The 25,322-nt window shown below is 40.2% G+C and overlaps 1 protein-coding gene across 1 annotated transcript in view; it reads right to left on the bottom strand.

Moving 5' to 3' along the window:
- The window catches only part of LOC122708044 (C4b-binding protein alpha chain-like), a 30,182-nt gene extending 7,271 nt beyond the window's left edge, over window positions 1–22,911 (bottom strand). The window contains 4 exon segments of the mRNA XM_043924125.1: window positions 5,237–5,362; window positions 5,929–6,098; window positions 7,216–7,386; window positions 22,857–22,911. Coding sequence (XP_043780060.1) covers window positions 5,237–5,362; window positions 5,929–6,098; window positions 7,216–7,386; window positions 22,857–22,911 — 522 coding nt within the window.
- Between the last annotated feature and the right edge of the window lie 2,411 nt (window positions 22,912–25,322).

The raw sequence follows: 25,322 nt of genomic DNA, 5'->3' as shown, positions 1-25,322 counted from the left end.
CTGATGTAATGTTAAATTAACTCTGTGTGCTTATCTTCCCCTTAGAAATGTACTAACTTAGGGTGTAAAAGCTACGGTGAAAAATAAAGCGGAGGCCAGACCCTGCTGCACACACCCCAGTCTGGTCTCTCTCTCTCTCTCTCACTCACCGACGCCGTTCATCCTGAGGGTACCCCTGGATCCTGCTGGGGCTGGACCCTGGCATCTACCCACTCAGTATTCTGGCCTGGAGAATTCCTCAGACTGTATAGTGCTTGGGGTTGCAAAGAGTTGAACACCAATGAGCGACTTTCACTTTCAGAGACAGAAAAAAATCATATTGAATCTGTGAATAAAGAACATAATGATAAGTTAAAAAAAATGAGCAAGAGCAAGTTATTAGAAATTAAAATATGATGGATTTTAAACTTCAATAAAAATCTTAAAATACAAAGTCTGGAAAATATTCCCAAAAGTAGGACATAACAAAATATGGGAAGTAAGACAGAAAAAAATAGTTAAAACAATATTTTATTAAAAGGAGTTCCAGGGGTGGGGTTGGGGAGATAAGAGAAAATTAAATGAAAACAAAAAATAACAGAAAAATATTCTAAAAGTTTTCCCTGACCTAAAGCACATGTGTTTACAGATCAGAAATTTCCAACGAGTACCCAAGTAAATGCATGAAAAACATCTTACAGTAAGGCCACAGGGATAAAAATGAAAATACTAATATTTTCCAGTGTATGTATTAGTCCCTCAGTCGTGTCCGACTCTTTGCGACCTCATGGACTGTAGCCCTCCAGGCTCCACTGTCCTTGGAATTCTCCAGGCAAGAATACTGGAGTGGGTTGCCATTTCCTTCTCCAGGGGATCTCTCCAACCCAGGGATCAAACCTGAGTCTCCTGAATTGAAGGCAAATACTTTACTGTCTAAGCTACTAGGGAATCTTCAACATTTCCCAGAGACAGAAAAAAATCGACAACACTGTATCAAGGACTGGAATATCATGGATTGTTCCATAGCAAAACTGGAAAGGGCATGGCAATGGAGACATGCCTTCTAAATTCTGAGAGAAGCCAAACTTCTACATGCAATCTATAAGTATGAGGGTAGTGGAAAAAAAGATATATTAAAACATGTAATGACTCAGAAATTTACTTCCCAGATACTCTTTTCTTAAGAAGCTTTTGAAGGATCTGTAATAGCAAAAATGAGGAAATAAAACAAAGACTTGGAATCAAAGTAATAAACAGAACAGCAAAGGGAAGACCTAGGATTTCAGCATAAACTGTTTATTTCAGAATCCCTGAAAAGAGAGGCCGGGAAGAAATTCTCCAGGAGTGACAATGGGGAATGTATGGAATTAAAAAAACGTCTGAGAATATGAGCATTAAGAAATAGATTGCTAGACCACGGCAGAGTTTTTGGAGCATGCAGCAAGAATCAGCAATAGAAATGTAGAAAACTAAACAAATAAACAAAACAAAATAAATTCTTCAGTTCAGTTCAGCCGCTCAGTCGTGTCCGACTCTGTGACCCCATGAATTGCAGCACGCCAGGACTCCCTGTCCATCACCAACTCCCAGAGTTCACCCAAACCCACATCCATCGAGTCGGTGATGCCATCCAACCATCTCATCCTCTGTCGTCCCCTTCTCCTCCTGCCCTCAATCTTCCCCAGCATTAGGGTCTTTTCAAATGAATCAACTCTTCGCATCAGGTGGCCAAAGTATTGGAGTTTCAGCTTCAACATCAGTCCCACCAATGAACATTCAGGACCGATTTCCTTTAGGATGGACTGGTTGGATCTCCTTGCAGTCCAAGGGACTCTCAAGAATCTTCTCCAACACCACAGTTCAAAAGCATCAATTTTTCGGTGCTCAGCTTTCTTTATAGTCCAACTCTCACTTCCATACATGACCACTGGAAAAACCATAGCCTTGACTAGACGGACCTTTATTGACAAAGTAATGTCTCTGCTTTTTAATATGCTGTCTAGGTTGGTTATAACTTTCCTTCCAAGGAATAAGTGTCTTTTAATTTCATGGCTGTAGTCACTATCTGCAGTGATATTGGAGCCCAGAAAAATAAAGTCAGCCACTCTTTCCACTGTTTCCCCATCTATTTGCCATGAAGTGATGGGACTGGATAAATTATTAATGCCATAAAAATTAAAGAGCTATAAATAAATATTTAAGCTCAGTAAATAAATATTTACAACTGAGCTTAACTTGGCTTAGCAAAGACCAAGATTTGCTTAATCAAATAGTGTTCATACTGAATACTAATTTAACCAAAGGAGTAAGATTCCTGCACTGTGAGGAAAGATGATACTACAAACAATGTAAAGGATGACACTCTAAACTCTAGTCTCTCTTAGTAGTAAGTCAATACATGATGTTTAAAAATAATAAATGTAAGTATAATAAAAATATTTTTGGAAACATGTAGTGAAATATCATAAGACAGAGTTAAAGGAGTTGAAAATGGTTATTTGGGGGGAATGAGACCAAAGGGTGGGATTGAATGGATCAAAATTTCAGGGTTTTCATTGAAATGTTTTCCGGATTATTTGACTTTTTCATTATTTGCTGGTACTAGCTTGATAAAAGAGTAAATTATTAAAAATAAAAGTTACATAAATAATAGAGGTTTAAATATGTTGTTTAAAGTCTTAAAGAAAATTAAACAATAAAATACAGAAAATTAAATGAGACTGGCCAATGGAGAGAGAGACAAGAGGGAAAATGGGAGCTAGATTGATCAATTTTGTAGCAGGAAATAAAAATATATGTTTAGAGATAAAAACTCGTGTGATAAAATGAGTGCATTCTCTCTTCAGAGTGACTAAGTTAATCAGAAAAGCTCAAAACAGAGTAACACTGAGATAGAAAAGTGAATAACCTGACTTTTTATAAATCCTTTTGTAAGGCTGAATTCTTGTTTTCCTTCTATGTTACTTTTGTACTTATAATTATGTGTATTTAATTTAGAACTAACAAATAAAAAGATTGTGGCATAACTCACATCAGTGTGAAAAGGTCCCCACAGTGCCCTGGGTAGAGACAGCAGGGGAGACAGAGGAGCCTCATGCTTCAGAGATGCCTCTGAGTCTTCTCAATAGCTTGGCTCTCAGACTTGGAATGGATAGTCCTTTGATTATTTGAGTACCTTCATGGATTTTTTTGGATATGAATGCCCTGAAACTAGGGAAAGACATTGCTAAAATGCTTTTCTTAATAAAGAGAAATGGGCTTCTGGGGCAGTGAGAACAAGAACATTTGAAATGTGAGAAGGAGTGATTTGAAGAGGAAAAGCATTAGACCAGAAAAGCCTGGAGGCGGGCAGGGTCATGCAGAGTTAACCAGAAGAGGTTCCTGGTAGCAGGGGAAGGCAATAGGTCTTTTTAAGATCATAGTTATGTAACATTTGATATGAAAGTCCAGTCTATGTAACCATACAGACATCCCTCTGTTAACCCTAAAATGTTAGTAAAAGTCTGCTATGCAACTTTCTTATGTGACTAGTATTTTGAAGAAATCAACGAAAAGAGACATGTTCTCTATAATTGATCAAGATGCAGTGGCAAACCAGAGGCTAGTCATAGTAGCTAAGTATGAGTGAGAATGACATTTGGGGAGGCAAAAAGTTGGAAGAAGAGGTGACCATCAGAAATGATAAGGCTTCCAAGAATATCCAAAGCTGTAAGAGAGATATGTGTGGGATAAGCATTGAAAGTTCCACCCAGGCCCTCAGACCCTTTTCCCATTTCTGCATTCTCCTCTGCAGGCTTCTGTGTGCTCGGACTTCTTAGGGTCTCACCTCCCACTCTTTGGGGAGGACTTGCCCCAGGCTGTGGGCCAGCTCTGAAGTCACACAGAGAGAGCTGGATGCCCCGGAGGCTTGTGTGTCTGCAGAGTGTCCCTTCACCAATAGCTGACTGGTACAGCAGAATGAAAGCCCAGTTCCTTTACCTGGAATTGGGACAGAATATACACAAACTGATAGTCCAGGATCCCCTTTTGGGTTAAGGCTAAGCCACCCTCCATATGACTCTGCCTAGTCGCCCTACTAGGTGCCTTCTCTGTTCCATCCTGCTTGTGCTTAGTCTCTCAGTCGTGTCTGACTCATTGTGACCCCATGGGCTGTAGCCCACCAGGCTCCTCTGTCCATGGGATTCTCCAGGCAAGAGCACTGGAGTGGGTTGCAGTGCCCTCCTCCTGGGGATCTTCCCAACCCAGGGATCGGACCCAGGTCTCCCACACTGCAGGCAGATTCTTCACTGTCTGCGCCACCAAGGAAGCCCATGAATACTGGAGTGGGTAACCTATCCCTTCTCCAAGTGATCTTCCCAACCCAGGAATCATACCCGGGTCTCCTGCTTTACAGGCAGATTCTTCACCAGCTGAGCCACAAGGGAAGCTCCTTCCATCCTGCTTACCCTACTCCTTTTCCTATTTCTCCTTGGAAAACTCGGAGAAGTTCCTTAATAAATCACTTGTACATAAATTCTTTTCTTGGGATCTGCTTCTGGAGAATCTGTCCCAAAAAAGACACTAAAGCTATTTTAACTGAAATATTAAAAAGTGATCACACTGGATTGGGAGATTTGGGTGTGCCCAAGAGGAATGCTTGGGTTGCATGCAGACTTTCAAAAGTGTTCAAGTTGGTTATTATTGAATGCCAAGCAAAACCAACTGTACCTTAAATATAAAGAGGAACTGAGAAGTTGTTCCAGAGAAAACACTAGTGATCAACAGAGAGAGAGAAAGCAGAAGACAGAGGAAGATGTGCTATTTGACCTCGGCACTGAAGAATGAGTAGGAAGTGAAAGTGTGGTGTAAATACATCTCATACAAGTTGCTAGCATGTAAAATAGAAAAGATGTTAATCAGAGAAACATTAGGAAGTGATTGATATAGATCCTTAATTTCTCATTCCAAGGGAATCAAAGTGAAAACAAAGACACTGGACTTTTGACAGGTGATTATTTATTTCTGCCTTATGACCAAATCCAGGGAAACAGAAGCTCAAGATGAGAGAGAATATAAACCACCAATAGTTCCATACTATAAGTGGCACCAAAAAATATCAAAGATCCTCCAAATACAGGTATTTTTTCAGTAAATAATAGCACTGAAGGAACGGTAGAGTTGCTAGTGAGAGAAATGTGCCCAATTCTCTATTTTTAAAGGGAAGGGGAGGGAAACAGATGTACTGATTTTTAATGGGTGCTCAACTTCAAGTCTGTACATCCAGTCCTTCAACCTCCAGAGACAGTTTATATACCTCCAGGGCCACTTTTACATCCTCAGGACTTGGGAGACACTGCATGAGTTTCCTGCCTATGAGCACTTGCTCACAGCCCATGCGAACTTCCTGAAAGAGATAAAGGATGGTTTGAGAGGTTTCTCTCCAAACTGAGAGTTTAAGCTTCCTTCAGGATGCCTATTAAAGACAGTAAAGTTGGAATATCAAGACCCTCCGTAGCACTGATGCAAAAAATCAAAAGATACTTTGTACATCTCAGCAAAATTATTTATCCTAATATCTGACCGGCACTGCTCTTAAAGCAGCAGTGAAACTATCTAAACAGAGAAGAAACAGCACTGCCAAGGACACCTAGGGAACTTCTTCAGGACCAACTGAAGGGATGGATCTGATGTCTATGCAAAATCATAACATTTATTGTAGGAAATACCTGTATCTATGGAACCCTCCTATCTGGGGGCTTGGTCTGTCTTGCTATAAAATGAGGAATTAGAATTTGCCTTAAGAGCTCAACATGTACTTTGAGAGTAAAAGTGCCGATGCTGAAATTGATTTAAACAACTCAGAAATGAGTCCTGATAGAAGGCAAATCTCATCAGTGTCAGCTGGGACAATGCTCTGGAGCAGGTTATCATCTGTAGAATGTGATAGAACACCTGAGGTGTGCCACTTACCCACTCACACTTGGGCACTTCTGGGTACCACGTCCCATTCTCTGAGCAGATGATATTTGGAGAGGCGACCATACATAAGCCAGAGTCACATGGACAGTTTTCAGGCTGAACATACTGATCCTTGTCCACAGAAAAAGTTCCATCTTCTACCTATGGTTTCAGACACAAAACTATAATAGAAAGACAAATATGGTCGTTTTGTGATTCTCAGAATAATCATACAGTAGTAAAGAATATTGGCGGAGTGAGAAACATTGATAATAAATTATGCCTGCATGCTGAGAGTTGCTCTTTAACTGCAGTCATTGTACTATTATAACAATAAAATTAATAATGATAATATTAATGTCATTGTACACATAGCCTCAGCTAAAATATTTTGCTGGAGAGAAAAATTAGGTAAAGACAATTTATGTGATTCGTCTAAGGTTGCATAGCCTTTGTGTCGCATAATTATGATATAAATCTGGGTATTATGGTCCTAGAATCTGAGTTTTCAAAACTATTGTATGTCAAAGCCTTATTTTCAGCATCCTAGATAGGCAATCTCTAGTCTCATACCCTTAGTATCTTCCTGTATTAAATGGAGACAATGGTGGGAAATTAGACCCTTGAATTGCTGTTAGAAGAAAAAGAAAAAAAAAGAGGCATGCATAATCTTGGTTTCATATCATGTCAGCTTCTCTATGAGGAGGTGATGATATGTACCAGGTGCTAATGGAGATATCAGATACTTCAAGAATGTTCGGGATTTTCCCATAAGAGTCCTCATTCTAACTTTTGCAAGGACTGCAAATTTTTGTTAAAACCTCACTATTAAAAAAAAAAAAAACACCTCACTATTCTCTTAAATTAAAAATTATTGTCTCCAATTCTTGAATTATGACAAAGATAGTACTGGAGTGCAGTGTGAAAACTATGGTCCATTTAATGTGGTGCTGGCTTCATGGATTACTTACTGGAGTAAAAAAATTTTGACTCCTACTTCATACCATAAACCCATAGGATTCCAAGTGAGCTGGGGATATCAACGTGAAAGGTAAAGCAACAAAGTTCTGGAAGATAACAGAGGAAAATATTTTTGAAACAATTTTTCTTTAAATAGCATGTATTTTTTCAAACAGCCCAGTACCACATCCAACTATTGAATACACAGGAAATGAATGAACAAATGAATAATAAACACAAGCTTTTAAGCGCTGCCTCTGGCTGGGTGGAAACCATACTGTCAGAATATACATGATGGTCCTACTATCTTAGCAAGGGCCATGAGTAAAGTGGAGTTACCTTTACACTGAGGCCCTGGAGATGACCAATGTGAATTTCTGCAGGTGATTTTTTCTTCTCCAACTAGAATATATCCTTCATCACATTTATACTGCACCACAGTAGTAAAGGATAAAAGTGAACTCACATCTTCATAGGATCCATGTGCAATGCTAGGAAACACACTGCAGTCTTGAATGGTGAAAGAGAAAGGTAGAAGAGAATGAGCTAGTTTAATTAGCTATTCAGAGGGAGGGACTCTTCCCATTTTAGAGAACAAGGTCATTAAATTATATTACTGAGGTATGTTTCATTCCCTTAACAAAATCACTGTGTGTGTGCTAAGTCGCTTCAGTTGTGTCTGACTCTTTGCGATGCTATGGAAAGTAGCCCACCAGACTCCTCTGTCCATGGAATTCTCCAGACAAGAACACTGGAGTGGGTTGCCATGCCTTCCTTCAGGGGATTTTCCCAAACCAGGTATTGAACTATGTTTCCTGTGGCTCCTGCATTGCAGGTGGATGCTTTACTGCTGAGCCACCGGGGAAGCCAAAAAAAAAAAACCCCACTAGGAATGATTCAAACATTAGAGAAAAGGAAACATACCCTTCAGTTCAGTTCAGTTCAGTTCAGTTCAGTCACTCAGTCATGTCTGAATCCTTGTGACCCCATGGTCTGCAGCACACCAGGCCTCCCTGTCCATCATCACCTCTCGGAGTTTACTCAAACCCGTGTCCATTGAGTCAGTGATGCCATCCCACCATCTCATCCTCTGTCATCCCCTTCCCCTCCCACCTTCAATCTTTCCCAGCATCAGGATCTTTTCAAATGAGTCAGTTCTTCACATCAGGTGGCCAAAGTATTGGAGTTTCAGCTTCATCATCAGTCCCTCCAATGAACACCCAGGACTGATCTCCTTTAGGATGAACTGGTTGGATCTCCTTGCAGTCCAAGGGACTCTCAAGAGTCTTCTCCAACACGACAGTTCAAAAGCCTCAATTCTTCAGTGCTCAGCTTTCTTTATAGTCCAACTCTCACATCCATACATGACCACTGGAAAAACCATAGCCTTGACTAGATGTACCTTTATTGAAAAAGTAATATCTCTGCTTTTTAATATGCTGTCTAATTTGGTCATAATTTTCCTTCCAAGGAGTAAGCGTCTTTTAATTTCATCTACAGTCACCATCTGCAGTGATTTTGGAGCCAAAAAAATTAAAGTTTCTCACTATTTCTATTGTTTCCCCATTTATTTGTCATGAAGTGATGGGACCGGATGCTATGACCTTATTTTTCTGAATGTTGAGTTTTAAGTCAACTTTTTCACTCTCCTCTTTCACTTTTTTTTTTTCCTCTTTCACTTTTATCAAGAGGCTTTTTAGTTCCTCACTTTCTGCCATAAGGATGGTGTCATCTGCATATCTGAGGTTACTGATATTTTTCCTGGCAATCTTGATTCCAGCTTGTGCTTCATCCAGCCCAGCTTTTCACAGGATGTACTCTGCATATAAGTTAAATAAGCAGGGTGACAATATACAGCCTGGATGTACTCCTTTCCCGATTTGGAACCATTCTGTTGCTCCATGTCCAGTTCTAGCTGTTGCTTCCTGACCTGCATACAGATTTCTCAAGAGGCAGGTCAAGTGGTCTGGTATTCCCATGTCTTTAAGAATTTTCCACAGTTTCTTGTGATCCACACAGTCAAAGGCTTTGGCATAGTCAATAAAGCAGAAATAGATGTTTTTTCTGGAACTCTCTTGCTTTTTCAATGATCCAATGAATGTTGGCAATTTGATTTCTGGTACCTCCGCATTTTCTAAATCCAGTTTGAACATTTGGAAGTTCACGGTTCACGTACTGCTGAAGCCTGGCTTGGCGAATTTTGAGCATTACTTTACTAGCGTGTGAGATGACTGCAATTCTGTGGTAGTTTGAGCATTCTTTGGGATTGCCTTTCTTAGGGATTGGAATGAAAACTGACCTTTTTCAGTCCTGGGGCCACTGCTGAATTTTCCAAATTCACTGGCAAATATCCAAATTTTCCAAAAGTGCTGTGTAGCACTTTCACAGAATCATCTTTTAGGATTTGAAATAGCTCAAATGGAATATCATCACCCCACTAGCTGTGTTCATAGTGATGCTTCATAAGGCCCACTTGACTTTGCATTCTAGGATATCTGGCTCTAGGTGAGTGATCACACCATCGTGATTATCTGGGTCGTGAAGATCTTTTTTGTATAGTTCTTCTATTTATTCCTGCCATCTCTTCTTAATAACTTCTGCTTCTGTTAAGTCCACACAATTTCTATCCTTTATTGTGCCCATTTTGTGTGAAATGTTCCCTTGGTATCTCTAATTTTCTTAAAGAGATCTCTAGTCTTTCCCATTCTATTGTTTTTCTCTATTTTTTTGCATTGACCACTGAGGAAGGCTTTCTCATCTCTCCTTGCTATTCCTTGGAATTCTGAATCCAAATGGGTATATCTTTCCTTTTCTCCTTTGCCTTTCACTTCTCCTCTTTTCTCAGCTATTTGTAAGGCTTCCTCAGACAACCATTTTTCCTTTTTGCATTTCTTATTCTTGGGAATGATCTTGATCACTGCCTCCTGTCCAGTGTCACGAACCTCTTTCTATAGTTCTTCAGGCACTCTGTCGATCAGATCTAACCCCTTGAATCTATTTGTCACTTCCACTCTATAATGGCAAGGGATTTAATGTAGATCATACCTGAATGATCTAGTGGTTTTTCCCCACTTTTCTTCAATTTAAGTCTGAATTTGGCAATAAGGAGTTCATGATCTGAGCCACAGTCAGCTCCCGATCTTGTTTTTGCTGACTGTATACAGCTTCTCCATCTTTGGCTGCAAAGAATATAATCAATCTGATTTTGGTGTCAACCATCTGCTGACGTCCATGTGTAGTCTTCTCTTGTGTTGTTGGAAGAGGGTGTTTGCTATGACCACTGTGTTCTCTGTTAGCCTTTGCCCTGCTTCACTTTGTACTCTTAAGGCCAAATTTGCCTGTTACTCCAGGTGTTTCTTGACTTCCTACTTTTGCATTCCAGGCCCCTATAACGAAAAAGACATCTTTTTCTGGTGTTAGTTCTAGAAGGTCTTGCATGTCTTCATAGAACCATTCAACTTCAGCCTCATCAGCATTACTGGTTAGGGCATAGACTTGGATTACTGTGATATTGAATAGTCTGCCTTGAATGTGAACAGAGATCATTCTGTGTTTTTCTGATTGCATCGAAGTACTGCATTTTGGACTGTTTTGTTGATTATGTTGGCTACTTCATTTCTTCTAAGGGATTCTTGCCCATAGTAGTAGATATAATGTGCATCTGAGTTAAATTCCCCCGTTCTGGTCCATTTTAGTTCGCTGATTCCTAAATTGTCTATGTTCACTCTTGCCATCTCCTGTTTGACCACTTCCAATTTACCTTGATTCATGGACCTAACCTTCCAGGTTCCTATGCAGTATTGCTCTTTATAGCCTCAGACTTTACTTCCATCACCAGTCACATCACAACAGGTTGTTGTTTTTTTCTTTGGCTCCATCTCTTCATTCGCCAGCAAGATGGTGGCACTGGAGCAGCGGCTGTGTGGCGCTGGAGCCACTGTGAGGAGATAACCCACGTCCAATGGCAAAGGAGGGGCCACAGAAGACGGTAGGAGGGGCGACATCATGTTTAGAGTCAAACGCCTTACCCGCCGGAAATGCTCAGAGGGCTCAAACATACTTTGTGTGCACCAGGGCCCAGAGACCCCACAGAGACTGAGCCAGAACTGTGTCTCATGTGGAAGTGTGGGTGAGCTGTGGACTGCTGCAGGGGCAGGGGCTCTGGGTGCAGCAGACCGGGGTATGGCATAAGTCCTCTTGAAGGAGGTCACCATTAACCCCACCATACAGCCGCCAGAACTTACACAGGACTGGGAAACAGACTCTGGGAGGGCAGACAGAAGCTTGTGCACAACAGAACCCAGGAGAAAGGAGCAGTGACCCCACAAGAGACTGACCAAGACTTACCCGTGAGTGTCCAGGAGTCTCTAGCAGAGGCATGGGTCGGCGGTGGCCTGCTGTAGGTGGGGGCACTGAGTGTAGCAGTGGGTGCATGGGACCTTTTGAAGGAAGTCACCATTATCTTCATTACCTCCACCATAGTTTGGCCTCAGGTCAAATAACAGAGAGATCCCAGCCCTGCGCATCAGCAGAAAATTGGATGGAAGATTTACTGAGCATGGCCCTGCCCATCAGAACAAGACCCAGTTTCCCCCTTGGTCAGTCTCTCCCATCAGGAAGCTTCCATAAGCCTCTTATCCTTCTCCATCAGAGGACAGACAGACTGAAAACCACAATCACAGAAAACTAATCTATCTGATCACATGGACCACAGCCTTGTCTAACTTAGTGAAACCATGAGCCATGCCGTGTAGGGCCACCCAAGACGGACAGGTCATGGTGGAGAGTTCTGACAAAATGTGATCCACAGGAGAAGGGAATGGCAAACCACTTTAGTATTCTTGCTTTGAGAAGCCCATGAACAGTATGAAAAGGCAAAAAGATAGGACACTGAAAGCTGAATTCCCCAGGTCAGTGTGTGCCCAATATGCTATTGGAGATCAGTGGAGAAATATTAGATGTAGGCATAATGAAAATGTTATGCTTAATATGAATGACATTTGGACATATTTACATTAATTAGATCAACAAACAAACATTAATACCAGGTATTTAATACTGAATGCTTCTGAATTCATGTGTACCCAAAATTTGTTTAGGTTCATTTCTCTTGTATTTAGAATTATTTGATTTATAAGAACTTATTTTTCTTTAGGCAAATTAGATTAGAACTCATCTACAAATTAGCCTCAGCAATATTAGACAAAGACAAAGACAAAGAATGAGACACACAAATATCGAGACAGACACAACATGAGTTCTGGCTTCATTTTCTAAACTTAGTCATGAATCAAATATCAAATATAAAACTCACTAATTGTACATGACAGTTGGAATAAGAAAAAATTTAAAGGTTTCATTCCCTTTTTTTCCTTCAGTTTCAAGAATTCGAGATGGTCTAGATAAGTGATCCAGAGAGTTCTGGTCTCAAGGCATAGGAAGCAAAAATCAGATTCTCCTAGTAGGAGTTATTCCCTCAGGACAAGAATTCTAAAGAGATTTTTTTTTCTTCAAGCTTTATTTATTGTTTGAGAGTTAAACTGGTTGGGGGCCAGTTAACTTTCTACTGACATAGTGTACTTAATTATGTAAATTGAAGGTTCATAATTTTCATATATACCCTCTTCTTTCTTGTTAATGGGTTTGAAAGGTTTGTCAGCCAGTATAACAAGGGTGTTGGCATGTAAAGCAGAACAAGCTAAATTATGTCTTTTGACCAGAGTAACCAAATCCTCATCTAGACCTTCTAAAAAGGTGGAGTTAAGCAAGAATCATTTTGGTAGTTAGAGAATGATGCAGGTGTCAAGCCTGAATATTGCAAAAAGTTTTTGTTTTTTTTCCCCCCCAATCTCCCATAATAGTCGGGATTAATTCATTCAATCCTTGCTTGCATTGTTGAATCATTGTCCACTTTGTGGTTTTTGGAAAAAGTGCTGGGAGAGGTTTGAGCAATTTTCTTTCGAGCTATCTCCTTCAATACAAACCTCTGGACTATGTGATTCAAGGACCATTAAGGGGCATTTCCACCCTGCTTGCTATATTCATTCCCTTGCTTTGCTTTCAGAAACTAACAGCTGTATTAGTTTATATTGATCTGAAAACCCAGACATGTAGGTCTGGATGGTTAATTCAAACTCCTTAGTAAATCTCAAAGGATCCTGACTTGGATTGGGAAATTCCTTGGCTAAGGCCTTAAGTTCTGTTCGAGTCCAAGGTGTATAGATTAGAACCGAAGATGATACATTTCTCCCTGCAATAGGTTTCTCTGCAAGGAAGCTACAATCAGTTCTGCCTTTTTGTATTTAATCCCCCTTTGCTGGGGAAAAGAGAGCAGCAGGAGATGGAAGAGTTGGAAGAGAAAAGCCATCTGGGCCAAGCAGTTCAGATAGAAGAGGATACACAAAAGAGCAGAGGGAGAGACAGTGTCAGTGCTAGCCACCTCTTTTAGTTCTGATACAGTGTCGAGCAATTTCTTGTTTGATTCCTGCAAAGAAGTTACCTATTGTTTCCTCTTTTAGAAGCTTTTAGATGCCAAAGTAAGCATTCCATTCGGTCTGCTTGATTTTACAACCGGCTTTTTCTAACTGCACATCAAAATATCAATTTTGGAATGTCAAAAGTCCTCCAATTTGGCCATTTTAGACAGAGGTCTCCTTTAGTATAATTTCCCCAATTTGGTATGTAGTTTTAAGTACAAGTCTTGTAGCACTAGATGGAGTGTTAGAGGCTGCTTTCTTATGTTCCTTGCTTCTGTTTGAGAGGCTCTATTTCCCATTTTTAGATGAATTTGTCATAGATAGCATTCACTAGTGAGATGGTGTGGTGGGCCAGTGTGCTGTTTGTGAGCTTAACTCCTCTAGGAGTCACCCCTGAGCCACTTCAGCCCTCTTAAATGACTCAGTACCTCTCCTCAGCAGTTCAAGATCACTGCAGGTTCTCAGGTCACTGAATGACCAGTCCTTTTTTATTTATTGTTTGTACTTCATTTTTATTTATTTTAATTGGAGGCTGATACTTTACAATATTGTGGTGGTTTTTGCCATACATCAACATTAACCAGCATTAGGTATACACATGTCCCCTCCCTCTTGAACCACAGCCCCCCTCCCCCACCGCCGCCACCTCCTGCCCCATCCCACTCTTCTGTGTTGTCCCAGAGGATTAGCTTTGGGTTTCCTGCATCATACAGCAAACTCCCACTGGCTATCTATTTTGCACATGGTGATGTATATGTTTCAATGCTATTCTCCCAAATCATCCCACCCTCTCCTTCCCACACTGTGTTCAAAATGCCTATGCCTCCTTTGCTGCCCTGCCAGTAGGACCATCAGTACTATCTTTCTAGATTCCATACATATGTGTTAATATACAACATTTGTCTTTTTCTTTCGGACTTGCTTCACTCCATATAATAGGCTCTAGATGTATCCACCTCATTTGAACTGACTGAAATGTGTTCCCTTTTTATAGCTGAGTAATATTCCATTGCCTGGAGGAGGCATGGCAACCCACTCCAGTATTCTTGTCTGGAGAATCCTATGGACAGAGGAGCCTGGTGGGTTATGGTCCATAATGTCACTAAGAGTTGGACACGACTGAAGTGACTTAGCAGCAGCAGCAGCAATATTCCATTGTGTATATGTACAACAACTTCCTTATCTGAATGGCCAGTTCTTATCTGTGACTCCTGGACAAGCAAGTGTTTTAATTAATGAGTGGGTTTCCCTGTAGGAGCACTGCAAGATATGAGGACTTGGCCTCCCCCACTCCTGTAAATTTCTGTCACCTGAGAAAACTATAACTGGCCAGGAAGAGTCTTGTCCCTTTTCTTCAGAGCAAAGCTCTCATTAATATCTTCACCTTTATCCCATAAAACTCTCTTAAGGCAGCTGGATTGAGGAAAAACATCAGATCAGGAAAAGCAGCTTACTTAACTACTCAGCACATACCATTCAGTCTTCTATGACTGAATAACCTTGATATCTTTCAACTGAGCCCTGGGTATTCCTCAGTATCTTTCAACCAGGCCTCCCTGGTATCTTTCAGGCAGCCCCTCACCCAAGTATCTTTCAATTGGGTTGTAATTCCTTTATATCTTTCAACTGAGCTCCATTCAATGTCTAGGCCATAAGTGGGTATGTCCCAGTATATTTCAACTGCCACCCCCCAGTATCTTTCAGCTGGGAGGGGGCAGGCAACCTGCCCCACTGCCAAATAAAACTCAGGATCATCAACAAACATGGGAGATCTGAGAACCAGGAGAGACTTACAAAATTCATCTGGCCTCTCTGAGGAGATGGATGGGTACAAGGGCTGCTGCTGGAATCAAAGCTCCAGTTACTCACAGAGTTCAGGGCACTTCTTCAGTCACTATAACTGTTGATTTTAAATACGCACAATATGAGAGTAGCAAGTTAAGTTTTCTTTGGGGCGATATGAGGACTGCAGCCTGGGAGACAGAACCTCCGATAGCTCTGAGAAACTGTTCCATTGAGGTAGGACGGAAGGACGGGATATATGTGATTTCGGTAAAGTGGGAGTACATGCAATCAGCCACTTTTTTAAAGAAAGTTTCTGCTTGTTTTGTGAAGCTTCTTCTAGTCATGAGAAGCAGTAGTCACCATGAAGGATTCTAGATATGAGGAAACACAAGAAGTGGATTCATAAAATTTCATGCAAAATGGACACAATAAAGGACAGAAATGGTATGAACCTAACAGAAGCAGAAGATATTAAGAAGAGGTGGGAAGAATACACAGAAGAATGACACAAAAAGGATCTTCACCACCCAGATAATCACAGTGGTGTGATCAGTCATCTAGAGCCAGACATCCAGGAATGCAAAGTCAAGTGGGCCTTATGAAGCATCACTATGAACAAAGCTAGTGGAGGTGATGGATTTTCAGCTGAACTATTTCAAATCCTAAAAGATGATGCTGTGAAAGTGCTGCACTCACTATGCCAGCAAATTTGGAAAATTCAACAGTGGCCCCAGGACTGAAAAAGGTCAGTTTTCATTCCAATCCCAAGGAAAGGCAATGCCAAAGAATGTTCAAACTACCACACAATTGCACTCACCTCACACCCTAGGAGAAGGCAATGGCACCCCACTCCATTACTCTTGCTTGGAAAATCCCATGGATGGAGGAGCCTGGTAGGCTGCAGTCCATGGGGTCGCTAAGAGTCAGACATGACTTATATGCAGAGCACATCATGCAAAATACCAGGCTGGATGAAGCACAAACTGGAATGAAGATTGCCGGGAGAAATATCGATAACCTCAGATATGCAGATGACATCACCCTTATGGCAGGAAGCAAAGAAGAATTAAAGAGCCTCTTGAGCAAAGTAAAAGAGGAGAGTGAAAGAGTTGGCTTAAAACTTAACATTCAGAAAGCTTAAGATCACGGCATCTGGTCCCATCACTTCATGGCAAATAGATAGAAACATTGGAAACAATGGAAGATGTGAGAGAGTTTATTTTGGGGGGCTCCAAAATCTCTGCAAATGGTGACAGCAGCCATGAAATTAAAAGAAACTTGCTCCTTGGAAGGAAAGCTGTGACTAACCTAGACAGCATATTAAAAAGCAGAGACATTACTTTGCCAATAGGTCCATCTAGTCACAGCTATGGTTTTCCCAGTAATCATGTATGGATGTGAGAGTTGGACTATAAAGAAAGCTGAGCATCGAAGAACTGATGCTTTTGAACTGTGGTGTTGGAAAAGACTCTTGAGAGTCTCTTGGCCTGCAAGGAGATCCAACCAGCCTATCTGAAAGGAAATCAGTCCTGAATATTCATTGGAAGAACTGATGCAGAAGCTGAAACTCCTGGCCACCTGATGCTTAGAACTGACTCATTGGAAAAGACCCTGATTCTGGGAAAGATTGAAGGTGGGAAGAGAAGGGGATGACAGCGGATGAGATGGTTGGATGGTATCACCAACTCGATGAACATGAGTTTGAGTAAACTCCGGAAGTTGGTGAGGGACAGGGAAGCATGGCGTGTTGCAGTTCATGGGTTCACAAGGATTCGGACACAACTGAATGACTGAACTGAACTGAACTGAACAAGAGTTGGACTCATAAAATCAGCTCCTGAGAATATCTAACTATCTGAAGACCTGTCCTGCCAGTTTTCTGGGAGCACAGAGTGCTTCATTTCATTTCTATTCTCCACTCTGTACCCTTGAAAGGGGTTGTGGAAGTCAGCAACTATAGCAGCACATGATTTAATCCTGGTAGAGGTAGATGGCAAGCACCTATGGCAAGTGCCCATTTGTGGTTGACACGATCAGTGGAAAAAATAAAGTCAAGAAATTCACTAATACATGTATAGTTGATTGATTGGTTAACAAAGGTACCAAGGTAATGCAGGAAGAAGGATAGACTTTTCAATAAATGGTACCAGAGCAGTTGACCATTCATATGCAAAAAGAAAAAAGGAAAAGAAAGTTTGACTCTTACCTTTTACCATATGCAAAAATTAATTCAAAATGGGTCATAGACATAAATATAAAACTAATTTGAGAACTACTAGCTTTCTTAATGGAGAAGGCAATGGCACCCCACTCCAGTACTCTTGCCTGGAAAATCCCATGGACAGAGGAGCCTGGTAGGCTGCAGTCCACGGGGTCGCCAAGAGTCGGACACGACTGAACGACTTCACTTTCACTTTTCCCTTTCATGCATTGGAGAAGGAAATGGCAACCCACTCCAGTGTTCTTGCCTGGAGAATCCCAGGGACGGGGCAGCCTGGTGGGCTTCCGTCTATGGGGTCACACAGAGTCGGACACGACTGAAGCAACTTAGCAGCAGCAGCAGCTTTCTTAAGCTAGTATAATATGCACTCATTCGTCTATGTATACCAGAGTCTAACATTTGTTATAGAACACTATCTCTAGCGCATACCTGCCTGAGCCACAGTCATTTAACTCCTTGCAATGAGTTAATGCGAAGTCAGATTTTAATATATCATCTCACTTTTATAAAGCAGCGGTCCCTAGCTTCCTTCCCCACACACCCCACCCCCAGGTCACACATCAGGAGGTAAGCAAGAATGGCAGGCAAGCAAGGGAAGCTTCATCTGCTCCCCACTGCTCGTGTTACCTGAACTGTCCCTGCCTCCCATCACCCTCCCGCCATGGAAAAATTGTTTTCCACAAAACCGGTCCCTGGTGCCAAAAAGGTTGGGGACTGCTGTTATAAAGGGGTGATATATTTAGCTTTTTAAAAAACTCATGACCTGAGGTTGAAGACATAATCTCTTATGTTATTCACTGTTCCTTATAAAATAACCCCAACAATAAACTGCTTTTCTATTTTTATATCAGACCAAAAAAAGTTCTCCTGTACAATAATGCTTTTTTTTTTTTAACAATGAATGTAAATATTTGATCCATTATATTTCCCACTTTTGCTTGATGTTGACTTTTAAAAAATTCACAATGTGAGAGTTGCAAGTTAAGTTTTATTTGGGGGAAAGTGAGGACTACAGCCCAGGAAATAGAACCTTAGGTAGCTCTGAGAAACTGCTCCAAAGAGGCAAGGGAAAGGTCAATACATACGTGATTTTGGTGAAGGGGGAATACATGCAGTCAAGCACATTTTTTCCCAGGTTTCTACTGGTCTCATGAAGCTTTTGATAGTCACAAGGAATAGTCATCACCATGAAGGACTTTAGTGCTTGTCTAGATATGGGGGGATACAAGAGTTGGGCTCATTAAATCGGCCCCTGAAAGCATCTCTCTGAAGCCCTGTCCTGCCCGTTTTCCCAAGCACAGAGTGCCCCACTTGCGCTCTCCACCCTGTACTCCTTTCAAGGGAGGGTCAGCAGCTGTAGAAATCCTTGGAGTACCTCTACAAGTACCAATGGCAAGTGGAAAGTAGTATCTGACACTGAAAATAAACTCAATCAAAATTACTATGTAAATTAAATTTTAGTAAATTTACTTCTCTCTCTAACATGACTTTAATTTTTCATTTTTATTTTAGCAAGCTTAAACTATGCATAGCTACTATTAATATAAACTGATATATTCTTTTTTAATTTTGAAATTATTGTTTCTACTGCATAATGTGCCAAACCTTAAAAAAAAAAAACTACTTAACAAAACTCTTTAGCAAGAAAAAACTTCAGTTATATAAATACACATCATTTGTTATGTATAAGTGTTACAATGCATGATAGTTCATTTTATCTTTAAATCTAAAAATATCAGTATCAGAATGTTTATGATTTGCTAAAAATGATGGGTACACATGATTAGGAGTGAATTATTCACATTCACTATTAGATCAGAGAAATTTTAAGGAAATCTTGCTCCTTTTGTGACCCATTGCTTCCCTAAGGAGGCAGCAAAATGGCAGCACAATTCAGTTTCCATTCATATAAAATGTTATATCTGAAAGATTCTGATTCATCAACGTTGTTCTCCCAGGTTCTCTTATTAAACCTGAAAAAAGAGTGTCATATACTTACAGGTTGTTTCGCTATAGTCAGAGAACAATATTTAGCAGTAGAAACTTTTCATCAATCTTTTGTTCAGCTGTGTTAGTACCAAACTAGCATGTCATGTAACTTCATAGACTCTTTCTTCATGATATCCATTATTCAGCACATACTGTCAGCAAACCTGTAATGGAAATATAAAGATGAACTTAAGAGGGACAATTCCACTTAAAACAAGGAAATGAATACAACTGCTCTACTTTCTAGGCATGGGAGCCATCATTTCAAGGAAGAAAGAAAATCTTAGCACTAAATATGGGAAAGTAATGTTGCAGTGGAAATGAGTTGAGGATCTTAGGGAGAAGCAGAGAAGCAATAATCTCATCTTGCTTGGTAGAAGTTCAAGTCAATAAAGAAGCCAGCAAGAAACCGGAGGATCCTTCTTGGAAGAAACTGAATGGTATCAGAGAGGATACCAATGAACATTGATGCTTGCAGAGTCTCCTGAATGTATTATGATAAAACTAAGCTGATGAAACAAGGATAGTAGTTCATATCTTTTTTCTGCAATAGTACAGAGGCAGAACTGTATTCAGACTGGTCAGCAGCTTGTCCAAAGAGGTTATCAGGGATCAGGCCCCTTCCTCTTTGTTGCCCCAACATCTCCAAGCATGTTGCCCCCATGAGCATGGTGGAAGTTCATTCAGCAGCACCCTGTCAGCATTTCAGGCCTCAGAGTGTGAAAGAGGAAGTGAAAAGTAAGCAGCTTCCTTCTCAGGAAAGTGAGTAGGAAGCCGCACCCACTGGGAGGTTGCTCCAAGGGAAGTTTAGCTGAGGAGCCATTTGCCCTGCTAATATCTAAAGGGGTAAGAGTAGTTCTGTTATTTACAGGAGGCAGGAACTACTAGGAAACAACACCTCCATTATAGCCCCCAACAAGAAAAAAATAGCTCACTGCCTAATCTCCCCATGCATCTAGAACCTAAATCAGTTTTTGTGGGCCTCACCCTTGAAAATGAACATACAATCCAGAATTATCATCAACAGATATTTGTGATGAATAGAAATTCCAAACTGTTATTAGTATTCTCTGAACTATTTGAGTAACCTTCACATATCTAAAGAACAGAATACTTTTTGAAATGCTGTGAACATTTTATAAAATCAATAAAATTATTAAAGTATAAAGTCAAGGGAATATCCCCAAAGACCGTGGGGGAGTAATGAGTCAGAGATGATGGTATAGGAGACAGAAAGAAAATTATAGGATTGGTAGAGAGGTTTGTTATCTGAGTAATAGAATACCCATACATTTTTTAAAAAATGGAGAAGAGAAATATGAAGAAACTATACCAAATATATAGAAGTTATACAAAATGTCTCTGAAAGAAAATAATACAAGTGTCCTTACAGAAGATTAGATATGAAAAAGTCCTATACAAGTAATAGTTAAAATGACTTCTGACTTTTTCACCTCAGTGTTGGAAACTATCACACTTAAGAAGATTCTATCTTTAAAAGTTCTAAAAGAAAATTACTTTTAATCTAGCTTTCTACATTCAGCAGAGTTATCAATCACATGTTCAAATAAAAACAGTTTAAACATGCAGGAACTCAATGCCTTACTTTATATCATTTTCCTAAGCAGCTCCTTGAGGATGGCAATAGTAGTAAAGAACCCGCCTGACAACGCAGGAGACAAAAGAGATGCGGGTTTGATCCCTGGGTCAGGAAGATCCCCTGGAGGGGGGAATGACAACCCACTCCAGTATTCTTGCCTGAAGAATCCCATGGACAGAAGAGCCTGGTGGGCTGCAGTCCATGGGGTCGCAAAGAGTCAGATATGACTGAAGCGACTTAGCACACATGTATCATTTCCCAAGCAGCTCCTTGAAGATGTACTCCAGGAAAATGAGGAAATAAATTAATAAAGAGGAGAACATGAAGCCAAGAAGCTTAGACAGAGTAGGGAGGCAAGTATACAGACATGGGAGTATCCACTTCTGCCGAAGAGTATAACAGAAAAGTCCTGCCAGAATCACCAGAGCCCTAGCATGTCAGCACAGTCTGGACAATTTTTAAAAGCCGGTCTCTCTGCTTTGTTTTGCCCAGGCTTTCTTCAGAGCCTATGCAGGCTTCTCTGACAGCTTGCAAAACAGATCAAAAGTATCAGGTAATTAGCACTTCCCAAAGGCAAACCTTAACATCTATGAGGGATGGAAGACATTGTACCAATACCTCATCCCTCGCCTTTGAGAGAGATAACCCTCAGGTATATGTTTGACACCCCTTTATAGCTTCCCCATGGGTTTAGGTTCCAGTCACCCACAGAGGTAGGTGGCCACCTTCCCTTGTCTGCTCATTATCTCACTCAATTTCTTAAACACTCATAAACATATTTTAAGCACTGACATAAAATTTACCAAGTATTTCTGAATATATAACACTGAAACATCAGTTATCTATCACTAGATGAACTCACAAGTGAGTTTTTGCTGCAGAATACACTGATATGCTACAATGTAAAATATGAAATAGTTTTTCATCCTCCTCTCTAAAAAGTTTATTAAGATATAAAACTAATTCAAAAAGCAGTTAAAAGAAAATAAGCAAGGAAATGTTGCTTAAAAAAATTATTAATGATTTAAAAATTTTCTGAATGAGACTTGGTAGCAAGAGAAGGGGGCTGGGAAGAAGAGTATAGTCACTGTTTCTGGTGGGAGGTGAGAATTAATGAGAGCCAGCGAGTGAAGCATAAGTGCCTGATAATTGTCTACATCTAACCTTAAGGAACGAGTCAACACCACCTCCTCCAGGCCATGCAGACTTTGTAAGTACATAGAGAGCACCACTCAGAAAGTCACAGATACAAAATGGACCTCTGTTTGAATTTCTTTTTCTCACAATTATGCAGACCCTGCTAGCACATGCTGGCAATTCATTTCTTGCTTTTGTTTTTCATGTAGTAAATCTGCCCACCTCCTGATAAGGCAATAGGAATTATATTCCATATGTTCTACAAGTTACTTTTAATATTTTAAATTAAATTATCCGGTTCTTTTCCTACCCTTTCACCAACTACCAGTGAGCATCACACTGAATGCTTCTGGTTAGTTCTTCTGATGAGGCTTTTCTAGGCCACTGAGTCCCACCAGCATTCTAAACAGGCTCTTCCACTCTCAGTGATTTTATTTTCAATGAAAAAAGTGGAGAAATAATATTGAAAATGCACAAAATGCTTACTGAGAGCAGAAAGATGATCAATTGGGAATTGTCTGAGGCACCATGGGGACTCATCCGGTATCCTTATGCCCCAAACGAAAAAGGGAAACTCAAAGGATTGTGCTACAGCCAGCTAAAACATGCGATGCAGAGTCTGATAAAGGGAAGTGAGAGATTTGAAAAGAGATAAAAAGTGATAAACAGGATCATCACAACATATCATATCACTTTTCTGCGTGATGCCCACATAGCTGTATAGAAAAGGCAGCTGCAGAAGAGGCCATCTGTGCTCCACTCATATCCCTACCCTGGAGGTCACTGGGAACAGCCCTGTAGCTGTCACTGCCTCCCACTGTTGGCATTTTCAGGAGGGTGCCCAGCTGGCGCCCACAGTGCAAGTCAGACGTCCTGGAAGATAGTGCTGCTAGAGCAAGCCTGCTCCAATGAGGGAAGAGGGGTTGGACAAATACCTCAGGTCCATTTTTAACTTTTTTAATGAACCTCCATACTGTTCTCCCTAGTGGCTGTACCAATTTACATTCCCACCAACAATGTATGAGTGTTCCCTTTTCTCCACACCTTCTCCAGCATTTGTTGTTGGCTGTGTGAGGTGATACCTCATTGTAGTCTTGATGTGCATGTCTCTAATAATTAGCAATGGTGAGCATCTTTCCATCTGACCTTTGGGCATCTGTATCTCTTCTTTGAATAAATGTCTCTTGAGATTTTCTGCCTATTGAGAGAGTTTATTCTTAGGTTGGTTGACAGGAAGTCCAGGGCCCTTGAGGAGGAGGAAGCAAACATTTTTTTCTACATTCCTTCACCTTAGTCACATAGGATGTTTTTCTTAAGCTCTGGGTTGCTACGGCAACAAACTATTTCACCTGAAACTAGCTTTCTTTATGCCCAGAGCTAATGATTATTCAGCAAAACAATATATCTTACTCATGGAACTGTTTTTATTAAGCTTTATGTTAATGATTATAATTTGGACCAATATATCTTACTTGGAAACATATTTTTCTTCAAAAACCTATGCCCTTGGTTATATGGATACAAAATATCTCATCCAGAGACATCTTACCCCAAGACTGTTTCCCTTGGTTAATCTGGTGTTGAGGTTATTGCAAGATGTATGTTGTGGGAGAGGAGCCTGGTAAAACTTTCACAGCCTTGAGGTATTTCTGTTATCTATGTTTAGCAGTCCACCAAAAAGTATATAATGACCCACCTAAACTAGTGATGGTGGGTACAATTCCACCCCCTTCCAGTGCCTTTTGCTGGAAGCTTTTCTCTATCCTTTCACTTTAATAAAATCTCTGCTACATAAACCTCTGCGTGACTGAGGCCACGTCTTTGGTCCTAGAGTGAATTCTTCTCCTTCAGAGACCACAAATCTGACACCATTCACTGTAAGCTATGTTTTTCTATTGGGTTTCTTTCTTTTTTTTTTTTTATTAAGCTGTATGCACTATTTGTATATTTTGGAGATTAATCCCCTGTCATGCAAGTCATTTGCAAATATTTTCTCCCATTCTGTATGTTGTCTTTTCATTACAGTTTCCATTGCTGTGTACAGCTTTTAAGTTTAACTAGGTCCCATTTGTTTATTTTTGTTCTTATTTCTCTTACCCTAGGAGAGGAATCCAAAAAGATACTGCTGCATTTTATGTGGAAGCCCTGCCTATGGACCCTCTAGGAGTTTCACAGTATCCAGTCTTATGTTCAGGTCTTTAATCCATTTTGAGTTTAGTTTTGTGTGTGTTGTTAGAGAATGTTCTAATTTCATTCTTTCATTTGTCACTATCCAGTTTTCCCAGCACCATTTCTTAAAGAGACTTCTCCATTGTATATTCTTGCCTCCTTTGTAGTAGGTTAATTGACCATAGATGCATGGGTTTGTTTCTGAGACATCTATCCCATCCCATTGACTCACATGTCTGTTTTTTTTTTTTTTTTTTTTTTTACATGTCTGTTTTTATGCCAGTACTTTCTAATCGCTGTCACTTTGTTGCTTAGTCTGGAATCAGGGAGCCTGATTCCTCCAAGCTACGTTTTTCTTTTTCAAGATTGCTTTGGCCATTTGGGTTCTTTTGTGTTTCCATATAAATTTTAAAATGTTTTGTTCTAGTTCTATGAAAAACAACACTGGTAATTTGATGGGGATTTCATAGAATATATAGATTGCCTTGGGTAGTACAATCAATATTGATTCATCCAATCCAAAAATATATCTTTCCTTCGGTTTATGTCATCTTTGATTTTTTTGTCAGTGTCTTATAGTTTTCAGAGTACAGATCTTGTCCTTCCTTAGATATATTTATTCATAGGTATTTTATTCTTTTTGATGCAATAAGTGAGGTTGTATCCTTCATTTCTCTTTCTGATTTTTCATTGTCAGTATATAGATGCAACAGATTTCTGTGTATATAATCCTGAAATCTCACTCCTGGGCATATATCTAGAGAAAATCATAATTCAAAAAGACTAATTCACCCCAATATTCATTGTTGCACTGTTCGCAAGAGCCAAGACGTGGAAGCAAACTAAATATCCATTGACAGATGAACTGATAAAGATACGGTATATTTATATAATGGAATGGTACTCAGTCATAGAAAAATGAAATAGTGCCATCTGTAGCAACATGGATGGACTGAGAGATTATAATACTAAGTGAAACAAGCCAGACAGAAAAAGACAAATATCATATGATATCACTTATACGGGGAATCTGAAAAAGATTTTTACAAATTAACTTATAAGCATAACA

Source organism: Cervus elaphus, chromosome 14 (genome assembly GCF_910594005.1).
Source record: "Cervus elaphus chromosome 14, mCerEla1.1, whole genome shotgun sequence".
NCBI lineage: Eukaryota > Metazoa > Chordata > Mammalia > Artiodactyla > Cervidae > Cervus > Cervus elaphus.
The sequence above is the reverse complement of the archived record's forward strand: the minus strand, read 5'-3'. Positions and strand labels throughout refer to the sequence as shown.